We start from the raw sequence: 21,616 nt of genomic DNA, 5'->3' as shown, positions 1-21,616 counted from the left end.
AAAGGTCTCTTTCTTGGTCTTTCTTGCTATTTTAAATGGCACCACCATCCACCATCTATTCCAGTTCAGAACCTGAAAGTCAGCTTTTATTCCTCACTCTCCTCACCTTCCACATTCGGAAGTTCAGTCGGTCTAGGGAGTTCTACCTTCATAATGTTTCTCAGGTCCACCCACTTCTCTCTATAGCGGTCCCACCTACATTACAGTTTACCTGGACTTTTACAATACAGTCCCCACAGGGCCGTCTGCTTCCAGTCTCCATCCACTCTAATACACTCACCATGCAGCAGGGATCTTTCTCCACAGAAAGAGACTTGAAAATTACAAATACAAAATAATGAAAAAAAATCACATTTTGGTAGACTTTTAAAAGACCTTATTAATGTTTTAAACATAGAGTCATGTTTTCTATGACTGCTAAACTATAAAAGAAATCTCTAAAAAGGATAAATGAATATTCGGAAACAAAATAAACTTCATCTTAAGAGATGTGTAATACCACTGCATTAAAATAAGTGGCAACTATCATTTTCCTATTCTTTTCATGATGTGTGTTACTTAATTTAAGGCCTTTGTTAAAAAGTCTACAATTCAGTGTTTTTTTCCTACCTTCACAAGATTGTGCAATCAGTACCTCTATACAGTTCTAAAACATTTTCATCATCCCAAAGGAACATAATGTTGAGACTTTTGCTTTTATTCTTAAAAGGTGTCTCTGACATTTTTCAGCCTGGAGAATTTTCTAGGCAACTTAAAAATGCTGCACAGTTTTCAGAAATGTCTTCATACTAAGCTTAAAAAAACCTGTTAAGTGCCCTCCCAAGTTACAGATGAATGTGATATTTTATGCTCACTTGCCTGCATAAACTGAAGTTTAATTTTAAAAAAACACATTGATACAGTTTGAGTCCAATAAAGATGCTCATTAACAGCAATGTCCTACCAATAATTACAAATTAATGAATGATGCTGGTTGCACAGTATCAGTTAATTTATTACACACTTACCATGCATGCATCATCAGTGTTTTAAAAATAACTGTCACGTATACAAGCTGTAAGACATACTTTCTTTTTTAAAAAAAGTTATAGGGTGGTAAAAAGAGATTGAAAGGAAGGCAGAAGGTCTGACATGTATAGGGTGAAGGTGGGCAAAGGAGAAGAAAGAATATTATGGCTTCCAGTGTAGAAATATTTTAAATCTTTATGAAGGTTGACTCTTTTTTTTTTTTTTTTGGTGGTACTGGGGTTCCTGGAAGCCCTTCTACCTCCGGGCTACACTCCCAGACCTATTTTTACATTTTTATTTGGAAACAGGGTCTCCTAAGCCAGCGCGCGCGGCTGGCTTTGAACCTGCGCATCCTCCTGTCTCTGCCTCCCAAGCGCGAGGATTATAAGCGTGCGCCACCACGCCCGGCTGAAGGTTGACTCTTTAAAAGTTTTTTATTGGTGCATTGTAGTTAACTCTTTTAATCATCATAGTTGAAGACAATTTTCAAAGACTTGTTGTACAAACAGAATCAGTGGTTTTAAGTATGTCTCCTCTCCCCGCCACCTCCAGAGTTATAAAAATCACCAAAGCTTAGCCAGGTGTGGTGACACACGTGGGTAATCACAGTACTTGGGATACTAGAAAGGAGGATCACAGGTTTGCCACCAGCCTCAAGTACTTAGTGAGGTCCTCAGCTACGTAGTGAGGACCTCCGCAACTTAGTGCGATCCTCTTTCAAAACAAATAATAAAAACAGGGCTGGGGGTACAGCTCAGAGGTAGAATGCCTCTGGGTTCAATCCCCAGTATGGCAAGAACAAAAACAAACAACAAACATAAAACAAATTACCACAGCTTCAGGAACCAGTAGAGGGCGCAGTTTTCCTATTGCCAACCGCACCTTTCAAATGCTAAATGTCCTTTTAGAGATAGAGTGAACAAGGGATATCACTCATGGCTAAAAACATAGCCCTTCTGATGCTGTTATAAAATGATTCTATTAATTAATTTTCTCTATGTTCTTGAATAATCAAACCACCACCAGTCATCAGCATACTTCCTTTTACTCTGTTGTTTCCCCTTTGCCTGACTCTGAAGAGTAAGAAGCAAAAGCCTTCACTTAGAGGAAGAGGAATATACTCGGTGCACGGCAGGTGCACTCCGCACCGTGGGCAGTATCGAAACCTCCGCTTACTTAAGGACTCCTCTTGATAGGAGAATGGCCTTCAGTTTAAAGTGGGGAAAGTATTTGATGAAGATTACATATTTTGTTCTAAGTCCTTTATACACTGTGAAATGTTATTTCAGTGAGAACAAAAGGATTGAATTGGTTGACATTGAGACTGAATTAAAAACTTACTTCTCAGAGATGAAGCTTCTCATGCAGATTCTTATCAGCACTTTCCATTACCCACAACATCCTGGATATTTTAGGTAGAGTTCTCCTGAGAGAGAGAGAGAGAGAGAGAGAGAGAGAGAGAGAGAGAGAGAGAGACAGACAGACAGACAGACAGACAGACAGACAGACAGACACACGCTACCATATCCAATATGGCACGAGCTCTGTAGCTTTGATCTTCATTTCTACCTTTGCTAAGAGATTTCTGCCTTTATAGAATTTTGAAATTCATCATCAAACTGTGGTTTGGCAGTGACTGGTTCCTCTTCTCTTTCCCCCCAGTATAAGAAGCATCGCTCTTCTCACGCACACACCAACAACTTTGCAAAATCTGTGGTCAACCTTGTGGATTCCGTAAGTATCTCAGTTTTCTTGAACCTATTTTTCCCACGGTGTGGCATGGTTCATATCTCCAACTTTATTTGCTCATTTGTTACTTTAGCTATATCTTGGGCCAAGGTAAAAATGCAGTCTCTGAGTTCATCTGGTGAAGAGATTGTAAGATGGTCTTGCTTCACAAACAGTAGTTTATCTGAGTTTCAGGGGGCTGTGGGATTGTTCTTGGAGTCCTAAAGATGCATTAGTGTTGCTTTTAAAAACATTATATTAATAATTTTAACTGTGCATATTGTGGGATATAGTGTTACAATGTGACATATATATATATAAAACTATCATTATTACATATTGTGTGTGTATATATATATAGGCATATAATATGTGATAATAAGGATAGTTAGCATTTCCATCTCCTTAAACATTAAAAAAGCTATTTACATGTAATAATTGTACAGAATTGCTTGTAAGTGATGTTCTAGACCTTCTTGTTACCAAGGTTCATGTGGGACAAAAAACAATAGCTATTATAAAGAATACAAATCACACTTGGAAAATGACATTTAATAAGAAGCTGAGCATTTTTGAATATGTGGTGCTATTAGAGAATAACTATTAGACTGAAGCAGAGTATGTTTGGACAATATAGATAATACAAAACTTTTAAAAAAGAATGCAAGCTTTGTATGGTGGTGTATGCTTGTAATTCCAATACTTGAGAGGCTGAGACAGGAGGATTGCAGATTTAAAGCCAGCCTCTGAAACAGAGAAGCTCTTGAGCAACTTCTCAAGACCCTGTTTTCTTTTGTTTTTGTTTTACCGGGGATGGAACCCAGCAGCATTTTACCTCTGAGCAACACCCCAGGGTCAAGACAGGGTCTCACTCAGTTGCGAAGGGCCTCCCTTAGTAGCTGAGGCTGTCTGCAAAGTGCTCTCCTCCAGTCTCAGCTTCCCAAATGCTGGGGTTACAAGCGTGCGTCACCATACCCGGCTAAAAACCCTGTTTTCAAATAAAGAATAAAACAGGGTTGAGGGTGTAGCTTGCAGGTATAATGCCTTTGGGTTTAATATTGAGTAAAACACACACAAATTTATTATCTTAGTATTTACATAGTGGAATGTTTCAGACTTTATTTCTAGATGACAGAATTGAAACAACACAAAGTGTTTCTTTTCCCCCTCTTTTTTTTTTTGTTGCGATATTGGGGATAGAACCCAGGGGCATTCTACCTCCAAGCTACACCCCCAGCCCTCTTTTTTATTCCTTATGTTTGAAACAGGGTCTCACTGAGTTGCAGAGGGCCTCACCAAGTAGTTGAGGCTGTCCAGGAAGTGTACACAACCATGTCGGGCATCTTTTTCCCTCTTAAAGAAAAGAATGATTGTTAAGATTTCCTTCCTTTTTCCTGCCGTAGGTAGGAACTTCATTGATCTGGAAATTATGCATCATGTTACAATAAATAATTCAATTTGACTAAAATAAATTAAACATAGCACACTATGTATTCAACTATAAAGTGCTATCTTGTTCAGCCAAATTATTTTTTTAATCTGGTATTTATTGTTTATTTCTTTTAACTATGGGGTAAAAAAAAAACCCTTTGTACCTTGCCAAACATCTAAATGATTATTTATTCCAAAGAGCCTCTATTTTTCCCCCTGCCTTTTAAATTGGCCCCAAACCTCAAGTCCTGTAAATACTCTCATATATTATGTATACCCAGTGTTTGTTATGTGCCTGGTAGCCCCAGATGAGCAAATGTATTATAATATGAATGAACGTGCATAGGATATATAATACGAACTTAAGACTGAAGCCTTCGAGAACCAGTTTACACCTGGCTTATTAATTTTAATTTTAGCTGTAGTCGATTTTCTCAGAAGAAAACTGTAAGTGAATATGGAAAAAAGAATCACAAGTATATCTTTCCCCCTACAAAAGCTGTTTAGTTGGTAGGTCTTTGTTAGCCATTTCAGTGTGACTGAATAGAATCATATCTTTTAAACCACAATTATCATAGAAGGTTCTGAAACTGACCATTAGTTTTAAGAAGACATTACGCATAATTCACTTTTTTTGTAAAGTCATGTCAGCTTCCAATTTGACTAGGCAAAGAGGGGGAGATCCCTCTTTGGATGTGTTCAAAGATCATCCATTGTTTTGTTAATTAGCTTGAAAATCGGAGGAAATGGCAGCGCTCATTGAAGTGACTTAATTGCATAAGTTGCTTAGTTATTGGGCCAAATATAGAGAAAGAGAGCAGAAGGTTAACAATGTAAATATTTTGAGTGATGCCATCCTGTGGCCAGGGTGAGATAAATATAAATATGCTTTTTTCCTTCTTTGGCCTCAGATCCCCGATTCTTTCCCAGTGTTATTTTGCTTTTCATGCTGCCGTGTTGTTTGGTGGACTGTCCCAGTCCAGCAGGGATAACAGGCTGTGATGCATCAGAGTCTATATGTTATGCTTTAATCTCTTACTTCCTGTGAGGTTAGGAAAAGTGATTTACTGAACCCTGTTCTTAATTTATGTTTTACTTGCGAATCTTGGCATCCTTACATCCCTACCATCTATCCCCCTGTGAGATGCCAGGCCACTAGACATGCTGATCTGGGATGGAAATAGAGGAGTGCAGGTGATATGAGACTGACTAATGTGATTGTTCTTTTTTTCATTGTCTTTGCTCTTGGACAAGAGAAAGGACAAGCAGATTCTCAGAGTTGAGCTAATTCTGATCCCATGTTTTCTCACCTCCCCTTCCTGTTCCGTTGACTGACTCACTGATCGTGCATGTTTGACCCAGTGTTTTCCTCCTGCACCTGTCCTGTTGTATACCCTCAGATTTACAAGGAGCAGCTCAATACCAGGGTTGTCCTGGTGGCTGTAGAGACCTGGACTGAGAAGGACCACATCGAAATCACCACCAACCCTGTGCAGATGCTCCATGAGTTCTCCAAGTATCGGCAGCGCCTAAAGCAGCATGCCGATGCTGTGCACCTCATCTCGTACGTATTGGTTTAGCCTTTCATTGCAGTCTTTGGTCTGACATTTTTCATTACTCCTTTATTTTGTCAGTTAAGTTACATATCAGAAGATAGTGACTTGCACAAGATTGCTGTTGATGCTCCTCCCTGTTATGTAAGAAGCATGGAGGTAGGATTCCTTTGCTGAAGTGCCAGTGGTTCCATGGCGTGAGAACTACTTTAGAGCCTTTAAGTTCTATCCTCAATCTAAGGTGGCTGCTAGGCAGAGAGCAAGGAAAAAGGCACTCCTTCCAACTGATAAACTTTTGTAAAGCAGATTTCCTGAAAGCTTATATGCATTACTTTCACCAGCACATAATTTACTAGACCTTAGTCACATGACCACAACTAGCTGCAAGAGAAGCTGGGAAACATAATCTTTTGGATAAACCATTGTAGATAGTTGAGTTTTTGTCACTGAGGATGAAGGGAACTATACTTTTTCCCCCTATAATAAGATGTTTTCTTCTTTACTCATGGGAAATTTTTCAAATAGGCCTCCAGGGTCCTGTCCTGGAATCAAATTATACAAAATACTCTTTCTTTTCCTCTCTTCTTTACCATGTGCTTTTTTTTCTCTCAGTCTTTAGTTACCAATTATACTTATCAGAAATATTCAGTATAACTACTAGATACTCTCTATTAGAAAAATCACAAGGGCTATGGTTAGTTTATCTTTGTGTCTTCAATCCTTGTGCTAGTACCTGGTACTCAGTTAATATTTGCTCTATTGAGATTATTTGACACATTATAAACTAAAAGGCATTTTGACAGCATAAACTTAAATGTATTTAAAATAAAGTGGTTTTTTTTTTTTTGGTGGTACTGGGGTTCTTGGAAGCCCTTTAACTTCAGGCTATACTCCAAGACCTATTTTATACTTTTTATTTGGAAACAGGGTCTCTTAAGCCAGCGCGGCTGGCTTTGAACCTGTGTGATCCTCCTGTCTCTGCCTCCCAAGTGCGGGGATTACAAATGTGCATCACCATGCCCGGCTAAAATACAGTGTTTTCTTTTGTAGAAGAAGTTAGTTTTAGGGTGTTCCGTGCAAAAGCATAAATATGTTTTGGGAGCATTTATATGGTAGCCAGTACATTGGTTTTTCTAATAGCATCTTTTCTCTTAAGGCGTGTCACATTCTTCTATAAGAGAAGCAGCCTGAGCTACTTCGGAGGTGTCTGTTCTCGCACAAGAGGGGTTGGTGTGAATGAGGTAAATTTCATTATATTTTAAAGTAGGACTTTATCTCTGCATCTGATCTCTTTCTTCTTTCTGGCCCAGTTTATATTCCTTCTCATGCTCATTTGGAGTTATGGCATCCAGAATGAGCATGAGTAGCTGGTCCTTTGGGTCCATGATGATATCTTTGATTATCATAGTGGTAATTTTGCATATTTATCAGGTACAAAGAGTTTTAGGTCTCTATACAAAAGATGCTACTTTTTATCAGCATATTAGTCCTTTCCTAATAATACTCATGCCTATGTAGATTTAGCTAATTTAAGTCAGAGTTTACAATATTATTATCTTTTTTCTTTCTATGTAAATATTTTTTTTATCTTTCTGCCTGTCTGTAGAATGAATTGAAACAAATATTTCCTTAATATCATTGCTTGGATTTTGAAACTTTTATTTTTATGGAAAAAACTCTTAGTTGACAAAAACACTACAAAAGCCTATGTCACTAAACCTAAAGCCTGGTGAATACTACAATATGTTATACTGTTTTATCCCGGTAGCCATCACTCAGGGGGACCTTTTAATATGGTTGTAGTAAGTCAAATTTATCCTGATTTGATATGAGTTGGATCAGGGCACAGCTTTCTGTGACTTGTATTTTATATTTTCATGTGAGAGCTTCAAGTTTTAAGAGGTGCCACAGAGGAAGAGGGGCTCTATTTTGGGGGGAAACAATTGCAAAAAAGAAGTAATAAGGAACATCCACCATCTTTAGATATTGTGAAGCTCTTCTTAGGGAGGTTGAGATGATATGTGGTAACAATTAAGAAATAATAACTAGCTTTGTGCACTCTTTCAAATGTTCCCCACACACTTTCAACTCTGAAAAACAGTATGGTCTTCCAATGGCAGTGGCACAAGTATTATCGCAGAGCCTGGCTCAAAATCTTGGAATCCAATGGGAACCTTCTAGCAGAAAGCCAAGTATGTACCTAACCTTCTTACTCATTTTCTTCTGCCATTATTTCTGTATAATGCATATCCAGCTGAAAGTTTTCATTCCTAATTCACTATAATTTATTTGTAGCATATCTCTTTATAAAATTTATAAGATGAGCAACTTGAGACAATGCTGGATCTATTTGGGTTGTAGAAATCTCCATTTCACAATCCATATAATCATACCCAGTTTCTTGGGATCTGATTTGGTTCTTTCTCACACTGTAGAATGTTGGGATTAGGGGTAGTAAATACTCCCCCTCTGGGTTATAAGTAGTTGAGGATAGACACAAGATAATAAGTGAGGCTTCATTACAAGTTTGATAATAATATAGATGGAGTGGGAAATAGCTTAAACCAGGAGTCAAAAAAGAGTACACATCTAGTCACATCAGGAAAGTTGGAAAAGGTAGCTCCCCTAAAAAGAGGCTGGCCCCAGGTACAAGAGGGAGTCCAAATAGGACCACAGATCCCATTCAGTGGAAAAGCACGGTGAGTGAATTTTAGGTATCACTAATAGGTAATAATTTTTCATTAATTGGATGAGAGATAGTGACAGGGCTGACTTCTCTAATGGGCAAAATCAGACTCGCCATAGTTTTAGGGGTCCTAGAAAATTTCTGATGTCTTGTAAAATTAGAATAATGTCCATCTCAGATTATATATCTCTTTCTACTGACACAGGAACAAAATATATTTTTAATACATTTTTGTTGTAGGGACAAAAGTATATGGCCTACAAACATCATAATGTGGTCTTTTGAAGAGACCATTGTGTGCATTCATATTACTTATAAGCTAGAAATTAAGTGAAAGTCCTCTCCCCTCTGTGTATATGTGAGATACTAGGAGTAAACATCTCTCCTTCCACCCCAACTTACCCAAAGAAGAAAAAATAATCTATTGTAGCATTATCCTGCATTTTATACATTTTTGTAATTAATGTATAATATGGAAAAAATGAAAATATTTACCAGTGGACTTCTTGATTCCCTTCATGTGTATATTAAGTCATCAAGTACATAGTCATCACAGATTTCTGAAGGTATTTTGTAAAGCCCCACAAACTTTCATTTATTAATACCTTACTCAGCGTATTTGTTTTCCCAAGGAAATTCCTGCTCCAGGGCAGTGTTTAGAGTTTCATTAGCTGGTATGGAAAACAGTCAGAAATGAATATTATTGGGGTTTTGACCTTGTTTGAAAATCTTGGAGGCCAAGGCTTGGGTAAGCTGAAAGGCACTACTGGCTTGGATGATAGAGCATAGTGAGGAATTGAGTTCATTTCTAATATCTACCACAGCTTCCTCCTTCCTATAATTCTTAATTCCTTTGTAAATGATTTGTTTAGGTAGCTGTTTCATGAATTCTGAACTTTGTGTAAAAAAAAAAATCAGGATCAGGTATGCCTGTATTTCCAATACTTGGGAAGAAGCTGAGACAGGGAAATCTACGGCACAGTCCCAGCAACCTAGCAAGACCCTGATTCAAACGACAAAAAATAAAATAGAGCTACCCTGGGTTCAATCCTGAGTACCACCAGGAAAACCCCATCTTTCTTAAAAAAAATATCTGTATCTATGATAGAAAAGAAAATAGAAAGCTAGGTGCAGTGGCACACACCAGTAATTTCAGTATTTGGAAGACTGAGACAGGATTGCAGGTTCAAGGCCAGTGTGTAGTAATTTAATGAGACCCTGTTTCAAAATAAAAAATTAAATAGGGCAATAGGGCTGGGGGTATAGTTCAGAGGTAGAATGCCCCTGAATTCAATCAGAGAGAGAGAGAGAGAGAGAGAGAGAGAGAGAGAGAGAGAGAGAGAGAGAGAGAGAGAGAAGAGAGAGAGAGAGAGGGGAAGGGAGAAAGAGGGAGAGGGAGGGAGGGAGATTAGGAAAAAATAAATAAAACAATGTATTACGTATTATTTTTCTTTGAGTAATTATCACTTTTTGAGGAGAAAGAAGGAACTATGGGGGTGATGAATGAAGCAAAAAGCCCATCTCAGTATCACCATGTCAGTCATTGGAATCCAGGTTAGGCTTATGACTGTTAAGTGGTTTTGTTCACTCCTGTTTAAGACTGCTTATGAAACCTTTTGCACAGTGTTCCCCAAATCTCTGGCTGATTCTGGCTTTGACTCTAGCAGGTGAAATTCTCTTCTCTAACTTTCAGTGCACTCTGTAGGAAGACTTCAGTGATAGTTGGTTGTGTTTTTGGAGAGCACTCATGCACACCATCTACATGAACCCCAGGACCACTATGAGAGACAGGCAGAGAGACAGTACTCCCACTTTAGAGGTAGAAGCAAGCATTGAGAACCAAGAAAGATCCTCACTTGCCTACGGGACTCTCCCATATGGTAGAAACTGGACTACGACCTAGATTTTCCAATTTCTAGACCAGGCTACTTCTCACTAAACATTAGAACTAGGAACCTAATTGAGTTTTCTGAGTTAGAAAAAGGAAGAGGAGCACAGTTTTATTCCTTGACAGCTGGAAAAAGAATAAGGAAATACTGACTTAAGTGAAAATAAATTTTGTTCTATAAGACTTCACATTCTGTATATATTTGACATTGCGTCAGAAATAAAGAATTTTTGTAGTAGCTGGAATGCAAATCAATGATGTGAGTTTGGTTGTTTCTTTTTTCCTTCTGTTGTTTTATTGTTTCATTGCATTAGAATGTGACTGTACAGAATCCTGGGGTGGCTGCATCATGGAGGAAACAGGGTAAGTTTTTATGACACATGCATTTGATATATGCCTTTTGCTAAAATTGCTGCATATAATTAGAAACATAGTCTCTCTGGTATTGGTCTTTTAGGCTAAGCACTTAGTATAAATTCAATAATTAATTGTCTGATATTTTAAAACTGACAGGTCTAATTCACTTTATATTTCAATGTTTTATTTAAGGTTGGTGATAAAAGTTCAATGTATTAGCTACTTCTACTTCTTATTAACCCTTAAAGGAAGCACATTATCAAATGCTTCTAAGCTTAGGGGAAGCATTAATATTTTAGTACACTTAGAATAAAAGCTGGTTGTCTACCTGAAGCAGTCAGTTAAAATCAATTTAGTCATCAGTTTACATGTGAAGGAACTTGCAAGTATATATGCTTATGGTAATAAAAATATACTATATATAGAATCAATAAAGCTTTTTTCTTAGGCCAGATTTATTGTATCTAAATTAGATAGTCTTCTAGTGGTAAATATTTGAACATTCACTCACCTATCTTCACTTTTCTTTTGTGGATACTTTGGGAACTAGGGCAGCTGCCCTATACCTGCTGTTGTGTCAGTGAAAGTAGGTGTGAAATAATTGTCCTTTGCCTGAGATCCATGTCCCATGCAAACCATGGTCCCCAGGCCTCCTGAGATGTAGCCTCCTCCTTATAGTTAGGAGAGGTTTCCTTACCCAATTGCCCATCTTTTGTCCATCCTAGACACCTGCTAGGACATTGGCAATTTCTGGTCCTACCTCCATCCCTCTGAGTCTAGTTGCCAGAGATCCCTACCCACCTGTAGCCCCATTCTTTATTCTTCCACCCAAACCTCCCAGAAGTCCAGCTCTTAGGGAGAAAAGGTCTACACGGTCAGCATGACCTGTGCAATTTTAGAACATATCCTCAGAAGTGAAGTTTAAACTTGAAACTCATAGCACCTGCAGTTGCATTTCTACTGTCCCACTGTTTAGTCATTCATGGCTCATACAGGCTTTTCTAAGGACTGCTATAAGAAGGCAGCACCATTTATAATACTGGTTCTCCAGGAAGATATCACCTGTCTTTAAAAATTTCAGTTTCTCTATGGATCTTTGGACTGCCTACTCATAGAATATAATAAAACCCATTTAAGGCTTAATGTATATTTTCTCAAGTATTTATTTCTATACAGTTCTTGTAAGCAGTCATTGTCAACAGCGGTGGGGTTTGGTTCCTTTCATATACTCTTCAGACCTCAGAATATAGAAAGCAATTGGATTGTATCCTGAAATAAATGGCCTGTCACTCTTGAATCAAATATCATCACAAATATTTCTGGGGAATCAGTGTTTATGATCTACCTTATCCTTGGGCATTGTATAATAGTCCTTTGTGTGCTGATGTAGAAGTATTAATTTGATAGCTGGGCGTGATGACGCACACTTGTAATCCCAGCATTTGGGAGGCTAAGACCGGAGGATCGCAGTTTGTGGCCAGCCTTAGCTACTTAGTCAGGCCCTTTGCAACTCAGTGAGACCCTGTTTTCAAATAAGAGTAAAAAAATAAGGCCAGGGGTGTAGCTCAGAGGTAGACTGTCCCTGGATTTCAGCCCCAGTACTGCAAAAAAAAAAAAAAAAAAAAAAAGAAGTATTAATTTGATGAAGTAAATCACAGAGAGGCTCGCTTTTTAGTCCTGCTAAATCATGACTATCACCCAATAGTATTTGAAATTGAGAATAAGGAGCTGTTCTTCCCAGGAGCTTACCCTAATTCCACTTTTAATGTGAGCATACACTCTAAAAACATATGTAATATATACATATGGTCCAGTACATGTTGTTAAGTTTTCCTTGTTTACCTGAATCACACTATTGAAGCCCAAATTATGTATTCTTTAATAAATTCATCATTCCAACTCTCCTTTCTAAAGTTAAGTCTAGTAGGCTTAGGTGTTCCTTTTATTCAGGGTAGAGTCATAAAAGTGCCCGCTTTTACTGAGACATAGCAAATAAAAATGATCACCTTTTAGAAACAGCCTAGATGAAAGGTTTTCTAGTTCATTTACACACACACACACACACACACACACACACACACACACGCACACACACACACACACACACACACACACACCTGTTCAAGCCAGGTCACAAGGGAACTTAACTGCCGAGGAGGTTGTAACCTAGTCCCCAGCTCTGTGATTTTCTTTGCATTTCTTTCTTTCTTTCTTCTTTTTTTTTTTTTTTTAACAAACTCACACAAACTTATTTAGCAATTGGAAGATAAGTGCCTTGTCAAAATTTGCGTAGATTCATCTGCCAGAATGAACACTGTGTTCCAGTTCAGGGGTTTTAATTTTCTTCTTCAGTGACTGTTCCTGGCAGATTATTTACATCACTGATGTTTTGTTTCCTCAGGGTATCCCATTCCCGAAAGTTCTCCAAGTGCAGCATTTTGGAGTACAGAGACTTTTTACAGAGAGGAGGAGGAGCTTGTCTTTTCAATAGGCCAACAAAGGTTAGTAACTTAGAAAGTACAGCTCTCTCTCCCGTATTTAACAATGAAACAGTGGCAAATATCAAGATAGTTGTCTCAGAAAGTGGCTTCTTATCAGTCAGATTAATATTTAATTATAAAAAGTCGTTGAAGATTGAATCCTGTTTAAATTAATAACCAAATTATGGCTCAGTGTTCAGCTGCACCCTCCAACCCTCACAAAGCAAAAATGCTTTAAAATGCTTTTAAAAATTTCATGCTAGGATTTTCTACCATGCTGCTAAGAGGCAGTGGGTTAGATAAACTATTGCCCACTGTCTCTTGGCAGCATGGTAGATACCCTAGAATAAAATTTTCAAAGATATTTTAACTGAAGGATGCCCAGTACACTCCCTCCCCATACACACACAAGATAAAATATTGCTTTAACATATTTCTCTGTTAAAAATTCCATTTCTTCTTGACATTCTTTTTAGGGCCTTCCTTCCTTCCTTCCTACCTTCCTACCTTCCTCTGTCTGTCTAGAAACATTACTAATTTCAGCCAGAAAAAACTGTTCCAACATATTTTTGTATTTCATAAATACTATGTGCTTATATTACAGTCTCTTTTCCTGAAGAGGTCTGTAGCTGACTTTTCACTGAAACATGTATACATTATCAAGATCCCAAATCCATACATCCTGAATTTTAAAAACTGCACATTTCTAGATATGGTTTTATGAGTTTGTAGAAAACACTTTGACAATATAACTTGTCTTATATTTAAACTTTTTATTTATCCCTATAGTGTCAATACTTATAAGTCTTACTGCAGAAATACTAATGTGTTTGGTCACAGAGTGTGCTCCAGGCCCCTCGGACTATTATCTAGAACACGGCCAGTCATTATACTTTTCTGAAATCCAGCAAAGCCAAAATTATCAATCCTCTGGCTATAAAGCTTTTGGATAAGGGTCTATTTGGAAATAAAGTTGTTCAACAAACTAAAATGACAAGATTGTTTCTGATTAGCAGATGGCATAGGAATTCTAACAATTGTGTATTTCTTTTAGGATAGTACTTCATTAGACAGATAGTTCAGCGCTTTGAAAAATGTTTTAATACTCTGCAAATTGAGTGCCAGGAAACCACTTTAACCTTTCCCGAAAAAGAATCAGTGACAAATATGAAAAACTGATAGAATAAGTTATACCATACCCATAACTAAGTGATAACTGTTAGAGTCAGGGGATAGTAGTGTGATGCCTGGCATCTATATAAAATCTCAGTAAAACTTTGGAAAAAGAAACAGGATTCTGAAAGTGACCTTGCATCATTAAAGTAGGCTGCCTGCCTTTCGTGGCATCGATCTCTGTGCACCAGAAACCTGAAAGCTTCCAAGTGTTTGAAATGGGTGAAATCCGTAACGACGAACTAATGTAAGACACTGGCAGTTTTGAGTTGCTGTATACAAGCTAGGCTAATTTTACCTAGCTTGCTGCATACCAGCTAATTATAAGCATCATGCCTGGGGAAGCAACACTCACTCATTTGGAAAGGTTAGGTTTCTAATATATGCGTGAGGATCCATCATTGAATTTCTCAAATTGCCCGTGAGCAGAAATAAAATTACTGCAATAACTTGGAAACTATATAAAAATAACTATGCATGCATCCTTGATTTTGAAAGTTAGTAAATACAGAATTATTTCACTTTTTAAACTGCATATTACAATTGTTAAAAAAGCCCCTGTTGATTTCAGTGGAATACTTTGCATGTGTTTATCAAACAATGAAATTTTCCCAAGTGTTTTTAGCCAATGAATGTGTGTGTGTGTGTGTGTGTGTGTGTGTGTGTGTGTCTGTGTGTCTGTGTGTATGTGTGTATGTGTGTCTTTCACATTATCCATGTGTACATTTTCTGTGCTTTGGGAATCTTCCCAATTGCCGTGTGTTCTATCTGTCCTGAGATAGTGACCCATCTCAAGGTACAGGAAGAGCTTAGAATGAAAGAAATGGGAGAGCTGATACAAAATGCTGGTCATGTTCTAGCTGGCCTTTCCCTGTTCCTTTTTCTTCTGCCTCCTGATCAAACTAGCACAGGGATCACTGGAATTTGCCACAGGAGAGTCCCATCCAACTGTCTGGGAAGGCAGCCTTGCTTCTTATGGTAGTATTGCCTTCCTGGAAATGGAAGTCAGGTGGAGTCTTGGGTAGACAGAGAAGAAGATAACCTTTCCTTAGGGTGTATACACCTGCTGGGGACAGGGTCTCTTTTTTCCTCTTACATTGATGGCTCTGAGCCATGTGTTGAAATGGGCTGCTTCACTCTTCACCTAAGGGAATGGTCATGCCTAGAGATATCCTACCTCAGGTGGTGGGAGCTAGACGTATGTTTCTCATAAGCAATAAACTAGCTCAACAATTGATCGGTAAGAACATTTATCTGGAAGCCAATTCATGGTGCCACTACAGTGGATTGCTCTAGAAATTTGACTCTTCCACCACTGCAGCAATGATTGAGGAGATTTCTATATACTCATACATGTGTCTACATGACATGCTTCAGACGATGAAGTGAGAATGGTAGGCTTTTCAATAAGAATGATGGGCTTGGGTTTCTACCAACATTATCTTCTAAGTGTATTTACATTTACTTGATTGTATTTATCACATTTGGCTGTTACTGAAGCATATTTATCTTCTTGATAATTTTTATGTCTTCTCAGATGCCTTGAAACAAGTCAGCAAATTAGATATCTGTGAGTCTTATTAGCAGTGCATTTCAGATCCATTAGCAAATATGAAAAGTGATCTATTCCTCTTGACAGCTTATTTTCATAAAAAGTAACTTGGCTAGAGGTCATCTCTGGAGTCTATCACCAATGAAACCCCCAAGAGATCTCATCCCTTTTTAATATGGCTTTAAAAGTGACATTAATATATAAATAGTATTTCCCCACATAGACATCACATATAAAACCACCATAATGACAGATCACAGAAGAATACCACACGATAGGTGTTTATGGAGCAATGTGTGTGGACTGGTTGGTGTGTTGATTCCCTGTGACATATTAAAACGTTTTCTTTTTTTCTTTCTAATCTCTTTCAGCTGTTTGAGCCCACAGAATGTGGAAATGGCTATGTAGAAGCTGGGGAGGAATGCGACTGTGGCTTCCATGTGGTAGGTGTAAGAGTCCTCCTCACCTTCAGCACCGCTCTTCCCCAGAGCCAACAGGAGTAGCACCCGTGAGAGCGCCTCGCGATCGGTCATTGTAGAGCCGCTGCTTTGCTTCCTGGTCTCAGATCAATACTTCATCCCAGCTCAGACACGCTAGAATTAGTCATGCCCTTACCCCCTTGTCTGAAACCGCCTAATGGATTGTTCTAATCAAATTCTGTGCCTCTTAAAAATCTATGACTCATACTTATCTCAGATAAGTTTTACCAAGTCGTGAAACATTTTTTTTCAAACTGTTCATTACTTTTGCCTTTATAAAACTGAACTGGGTGTTAAGAATGTAGTAGAGCTCACAGGGATAGGAGGGCTGCTAAACAGTGCGCATAGTCTTTGATGGAGACGCTCTGTCATAGGAGACCATACTCTGCTAAGAAGTATGGCAAGAAGGAGTCCATCACTGCCTATAATGATTAATTCTTTCCTAAAATATTCGCTTACTATTGTATATGGCTAGTCATTTGATTCTGCATAAGTCTTGTGTGGAGAGAATGTTGAATGAGCAGTGGGCCAGGGTCCTGGTTTACTCACGAGCAGTGTTTCCTCTAGGAGTGCTATGGATTGTGCTGCAAGAAATGCTCTCTCTCCAATGGGGCCCACTGCAGCGACGGGCCCTGCTGTAACAACACCTCATGCCTTGTGAGTTCCCTGACAGCTCCATCTTTCTTTTAATTGACAAATTAGCCAAATATCACACTATGTATGCTCCGCATTTGTATAGCTTGTTAAAAATATATGCACATGAGCCTGACAATTGTGTAGAATTCGTAATTCCACACAATTTCTGCGGGTTCCAATATATACCTTCACTTTTATTCACTACACACTATCTTATCCTCCAGTATCTCCTTAAGGAAATAGAGCTACATGGCTTCCAAAGTAAACATTAAGAGTTGCCCTACTAACACAGATGAGAATCAAATTAAATTGTTGAATGGAAGAGGGACAATTCCTGGGGATTTATTTATTTATTTATTTATTTATTTATTTATTTATTTTGGTGGTACTGGGGATGGAACCCAGGGACCTCCTACTGCTGGGCTACACTCCTAGACCTATTTTATGTTTTATTTGGAAACAGGGTCTCTTAAGCCAGCTGAGGCTGGCTTCGAACCTGCGAGATCCTCCTGTCTCAGCCTCCCAAGTGTGAGGATTACAAGAGTGCGCCACCACGCCCGGCTCTTCTGTGGTCTTTTTGATAATATGACCTACTTAGAGTATTCTTCTTCAAAACAAATCCCAATTTCTTTTAGACCTAGAACTTCAAAGTTAGTGCTTATATTTTCCCACTTGACTTTTTGAACAATCTATATAGTCAGGAAAGCTAAAATAAGACGTAATTAAGTATGTTTATATGCATTTTTACACAATTTGTGTTTGTGGACATAGTCTTGTATCTGTAGTGGCCCCCAGTTATTTTTGAAAATTTACCATTGATATTTATTTCTCTGACATATAAGACCTGTGATATTTCTTATAATCATGAAATTATATGATTCTATTATTTTTCAGTATCAATGGATATTTTACATTATTGCATTCTGGAATATTCTAGCTTAGTTTATACTTGCTTCATGTTATCTACTAGATTATAAATTTTTTCAGGCTATTGGACCTTCCTTTATATTTTATCTATACCCTCCCCAGACAAACAAAATGTTTTTTATATCATAGGCAATCACTGGCACCATTGAAGATGATTCATGTAAATTCATTTTAATTTTATTGTGTATATTTAGCCAAGGCCCGGTTAGACATCCAAGCTAATGGATAAATTAGTGAAGATAAAGGTATGTGTATCAGTGCTTCAGAAAGATCTTAAATGTTTATATTCCAGTGTTTTGGTTTTTTTGTCTTAAGCCAAACCAGCATTTCTTCTTTACATAATTTTCATCACATTGTTTTCCTAAAATAACACTTGGAGACAGGGAGTTTAGAAGTCTGAATATTTAATGCTGCTCAGCTGATGACTCATTTTTAGTGTAGAAGGTGGTATCTGGGCCTTGTTTCATTCTGCCACTATTTTATTAGTTAATAAAAGGATTTGGTGGTGGTTATAAGAAAACATAAGAATGTTGGTGAATATAAGAATGATAACATCTTCAAGTATGGATTAATAACAGCTCTTAATATTAAGTTTTGATTTGCAGTTTCAGCCCCGAGGCTATGAATGTCGGGATGCTGTGAATGGGTGTGACATCACCGAATACTGCACTGGAGACTCTGGCCAGGTATGGCAAACTGAGTTTTAGGCAACACATTGTGCAACGCACATTTTGAAACTGTCCGTATAGATTACACGTGTGATGGTGCTTTGATTTCTTTTGCTTTTTGTTTTGTCTTGCTTTGTTTTCTAGCAGTTTTTATATTCTTTTTATCTCTTACCACACTTTGTTTTAGGAAAATTTGGTTTGTTATTTTGGAGCTTACATATTTTTTCTCCCAAATTTGCCTCTCATAAATTGTTTCCCTTATATAATTTATACCCAAATAATTGATCTTTTTTCCTGGCCTCTACATCTTTTTTTTTATTTTTTGGCAGTGGAGATTTACTTCTGAGCCACACCCTTTTAATATTTTGTTTGGAAACAGGGTCTTACTAGGTTGACAAGAGTCTTGCTAATTTGCCAGGGCTAGTCTAAAACCTAAGATCCTTCTCTTTCAGCCTTCCAAATACTAGGTTTATAGGCATGGCTCTCACATTTTAAACAATACATTCACCTGGAGCACTAATATACTGTTTTCAAATATTTCAAAGATACAAAACCTTTATTTATTTATTTTTTTTTTTGCGGGTCTGGGGATGAAACCCAGGGGCATTCAACCTCCAAGCTACACCCCCTGCCCTATTTTTTATTCTTTATTTTGAAACTGGGTCTCAGTAAGTTGCAGAGGGCCTCACCAAGTAGCTGAGGCTGCCCATCAACCGTGATCCTCTGGCCTCAGCCTCCCAAATGCTGGATTACAAGTGTGTGCCACCACGCCCAGTTCAAACCCTTTATTTTGGATGAGATCCCAACATAGGAAATGATAGACTAGCTGCACAGTCCTGAGTACAGTGGGGCCATGAGCTGAGGTCCACCTTCCTTTGTCTCTGTTGCCACCTCTGTCCCTCACATGTAGCTCTGGGTTCATGGCCTCTATGCATTGGCATGGTTTATTGTCGCGTCCCCATACAGGCCACCACTTGTCCCTTCCCTAAGGCTCCATCCTGCAGAGCCCTGGGAAAGAAGACACAAACGCTGAGTCTGTTGATGATGCTTCCTCTTTAATGCTTCCTCAATGCGCACAGCAGGCAAATATATATCAGTCTCATAACCCCTCCCTCATTACTCCACCAACCCCAAGCTTCCCACAGCTAGGGCATGCACATTTCTAACCCTCTGTAGGCGGGCTGGTGGTAGCACGAGGTGCTGTGTCACTGATCATGTGTAGGGCGCCTGATAGGGCTCACTGCGCAGGCTCAGGGCACCACCAGCCTCGTGAGCCTCGTGACTTGGCAACATGCCTAGGCGCCATCTTGAGCCACCGCCCCATCCCGGTCTAGCCGAGTGGGCCCCAACAGTTTATTATCCATTAAAATGATTATAACAATGTAATTAAAGTTGCCTTTTAGAATTACATCTTTATATAACTTTTATGTTTTAAAAAATTATGTCATAGCCAGCTTGGTGGCACATGCTTGTAATCCCAGTACTTAGGAGGATGAGACAGGAGAATCACAGGTTTGCTGCTAGTCTCAGCTATGTAGTGAGGCCCTCTACAACTTAGTGTACAACTTTTTATTTTTAGTTTCAAAATAAAAAGAATAAAAAATAGGGCTGAGGGTGTAGCTCAATAGTAGAATGTCCTTGGGTTCAATCCCCACTTCTGCAAAAAAAAAAAAAAGTTATGTCATTATTTTAAATTTTTGTCACAAACATCTGTTAAGTTGTATGTCCAACACTGCTTTACAGCCAAGATTTGGGAAAGAACAAGATTGATAAGAACTTACATTCTGCTAAATGTAGAAAGATAAATAAATAAATAAAAATAGTAGATGGCATAGAATAAGGTGGTGTGAAAGAAAGACAGGGTGGGAGTATTAGATGGGACAATCAGATGTTTCTTCTTGGCGGAAGATAAGTAGAGATACCAATAAGAAAAAGCCAGTCAGTAAACAGTCATGGCTGGGCTTCTTTAAAATCGAGTGAACCCATGGTAGCAGAAAAGACACCAGGAATCAGGGCAGGTAGGAACTTGTAGACCATGGTAAGAATTTTGGACTTCATTCTGCCTTAATTTTTATTCTGACATTAAGAGTATTTTCTTTTATTATTACATGGTTCTCATGAATATCCTCTTCATGTGGATTTATCAGTTGATTTACATCCAGTGATGTGTATTTAGATTATAGCAGTTTTTCATTAGTATGGAAAAAGAACATCTTTGTGCATTTTTAAGAATATTTCTTGTTCAGTGTTTGCTCCTTAGATAAATTCCCAGGAATAGGATTATCATTGCAAGATACTGTGGCTTCCAAGAGGACCCCGACCACTAGTTGGAGGTCAAAATATCACTTTTTGAATTGACACTGCCAAAGTTGAAGGCCATAATTTAATGTGAGTGTTAAATTAGTATCTTTATAGATCCTGGTTCAAGCTGTAGCAAATAGTGACTGATAAAACTGTACCCAGGACGACCTCTCGCTGCAGAGGCGGGCCCTTACAAATGTGTGGCATGGAGAAGCAGTAGTGAACGCATGACTTATATGGGTAAGATTGCTTCTAAGGGAAGAATGACAGAACTGAGCCTGAATGCTTAATTATTCTTCCCAAGCTTGTCAATCAATATCCCACTTCCCAGTGGTAGAAGTGAGTGAAGGAGCAGAGTGGCAACAGTAAGTGAGTTCTGTTCACTGGAAGGAAACATGAGGAGAAAGAAAGGTTCCTCATCAACCTTTTTGAAAGATCTTGCTATGTATTAACTGAGGCTCAGTTCAAATAGATGCTTCAATTGTGTGGTACAGGGAAATATTTCAGTCTACTTTTTGTGTGTGTATGTGTAGTTTTCATGCATCTGTTCCTTATACTTAAAAATATAAACCAAATGTATAAACAGGCTTTTTGTTGCAATTTTTCAATAACATAATGATAGTATAAGAATTGTGGGTTCTACCTTTCATGAAAAATGTACTGACAATCGTGATGTACTATTTCATTGAGTTATATTTTTGGTTTTATAGAATAACACTATTTTTATAACCACTATAGTTGGATTTAGC

At 38.2% G+C, this 21,616-nt stretch overlaps 1 protein-coding gene across 2 annotated transcripts in view; it reads left to right on the top strand.

Annotated features, from left to right (window-relative positions):
* Positions 1-21,616, top strand: part of ADAM23 (ADAM metallopeptidase domain 23) — a gene marked incomplete at both ends in the record, with an annotated part of 182,679 nt that overhangs the window by 127,542 nt on the left and 33,521 nt on the right. For both annotated transcript variants that reach the window (XM_080689511.1, XM_080689512.1), the window contains 9 exons: positions 2,671-2,742; positions 5,568-5,731; positions 6,877-6,961; positions 7,822-7,912; positions 10,609-10,657; positions 13,053-13,152; positions 16,228-16,299; positions 16,903-16,992; positions 18,504-18,584. In XM_080689511.1, the coding sequence (XP_080545637.1) occupies positions 2,671-2,742; positions 5,568-5,731; positions 6,877-6,961; positions 7,822-7,912; positions 10,609-10,657; positions 13,053-13,152; positions 16,228-16,299; positions 16,903-16,992; positions 18,504-18,584 (804 nt within the window). The remainder of the gene's footprint in view (positions 1-2,670; positions 2,743-5,567; positions 5,732-6,876; positions 6,962-7,821; positions 7,913-10,608; positions 10,658-13,052; positions 13,153-16,227; positions 16,300-16,902; positions 16,993-18,503; positions 18,585-21,616) is intronic.

This window comes from Muscardinus avellanarius, assembly GCF_963383645.1.
Source record: "Muscardinus avellanarius genome assembly, chromosome: 2".
NCBI lineage: Eukaryota > Metazoa > Chordata > Mammalia > Rodentia > Gliridae > Muscardinus > Muscardinus avellanarius.
This window is presented reverse-complemented; position numbering and strand designations above follow the sequence as displayed.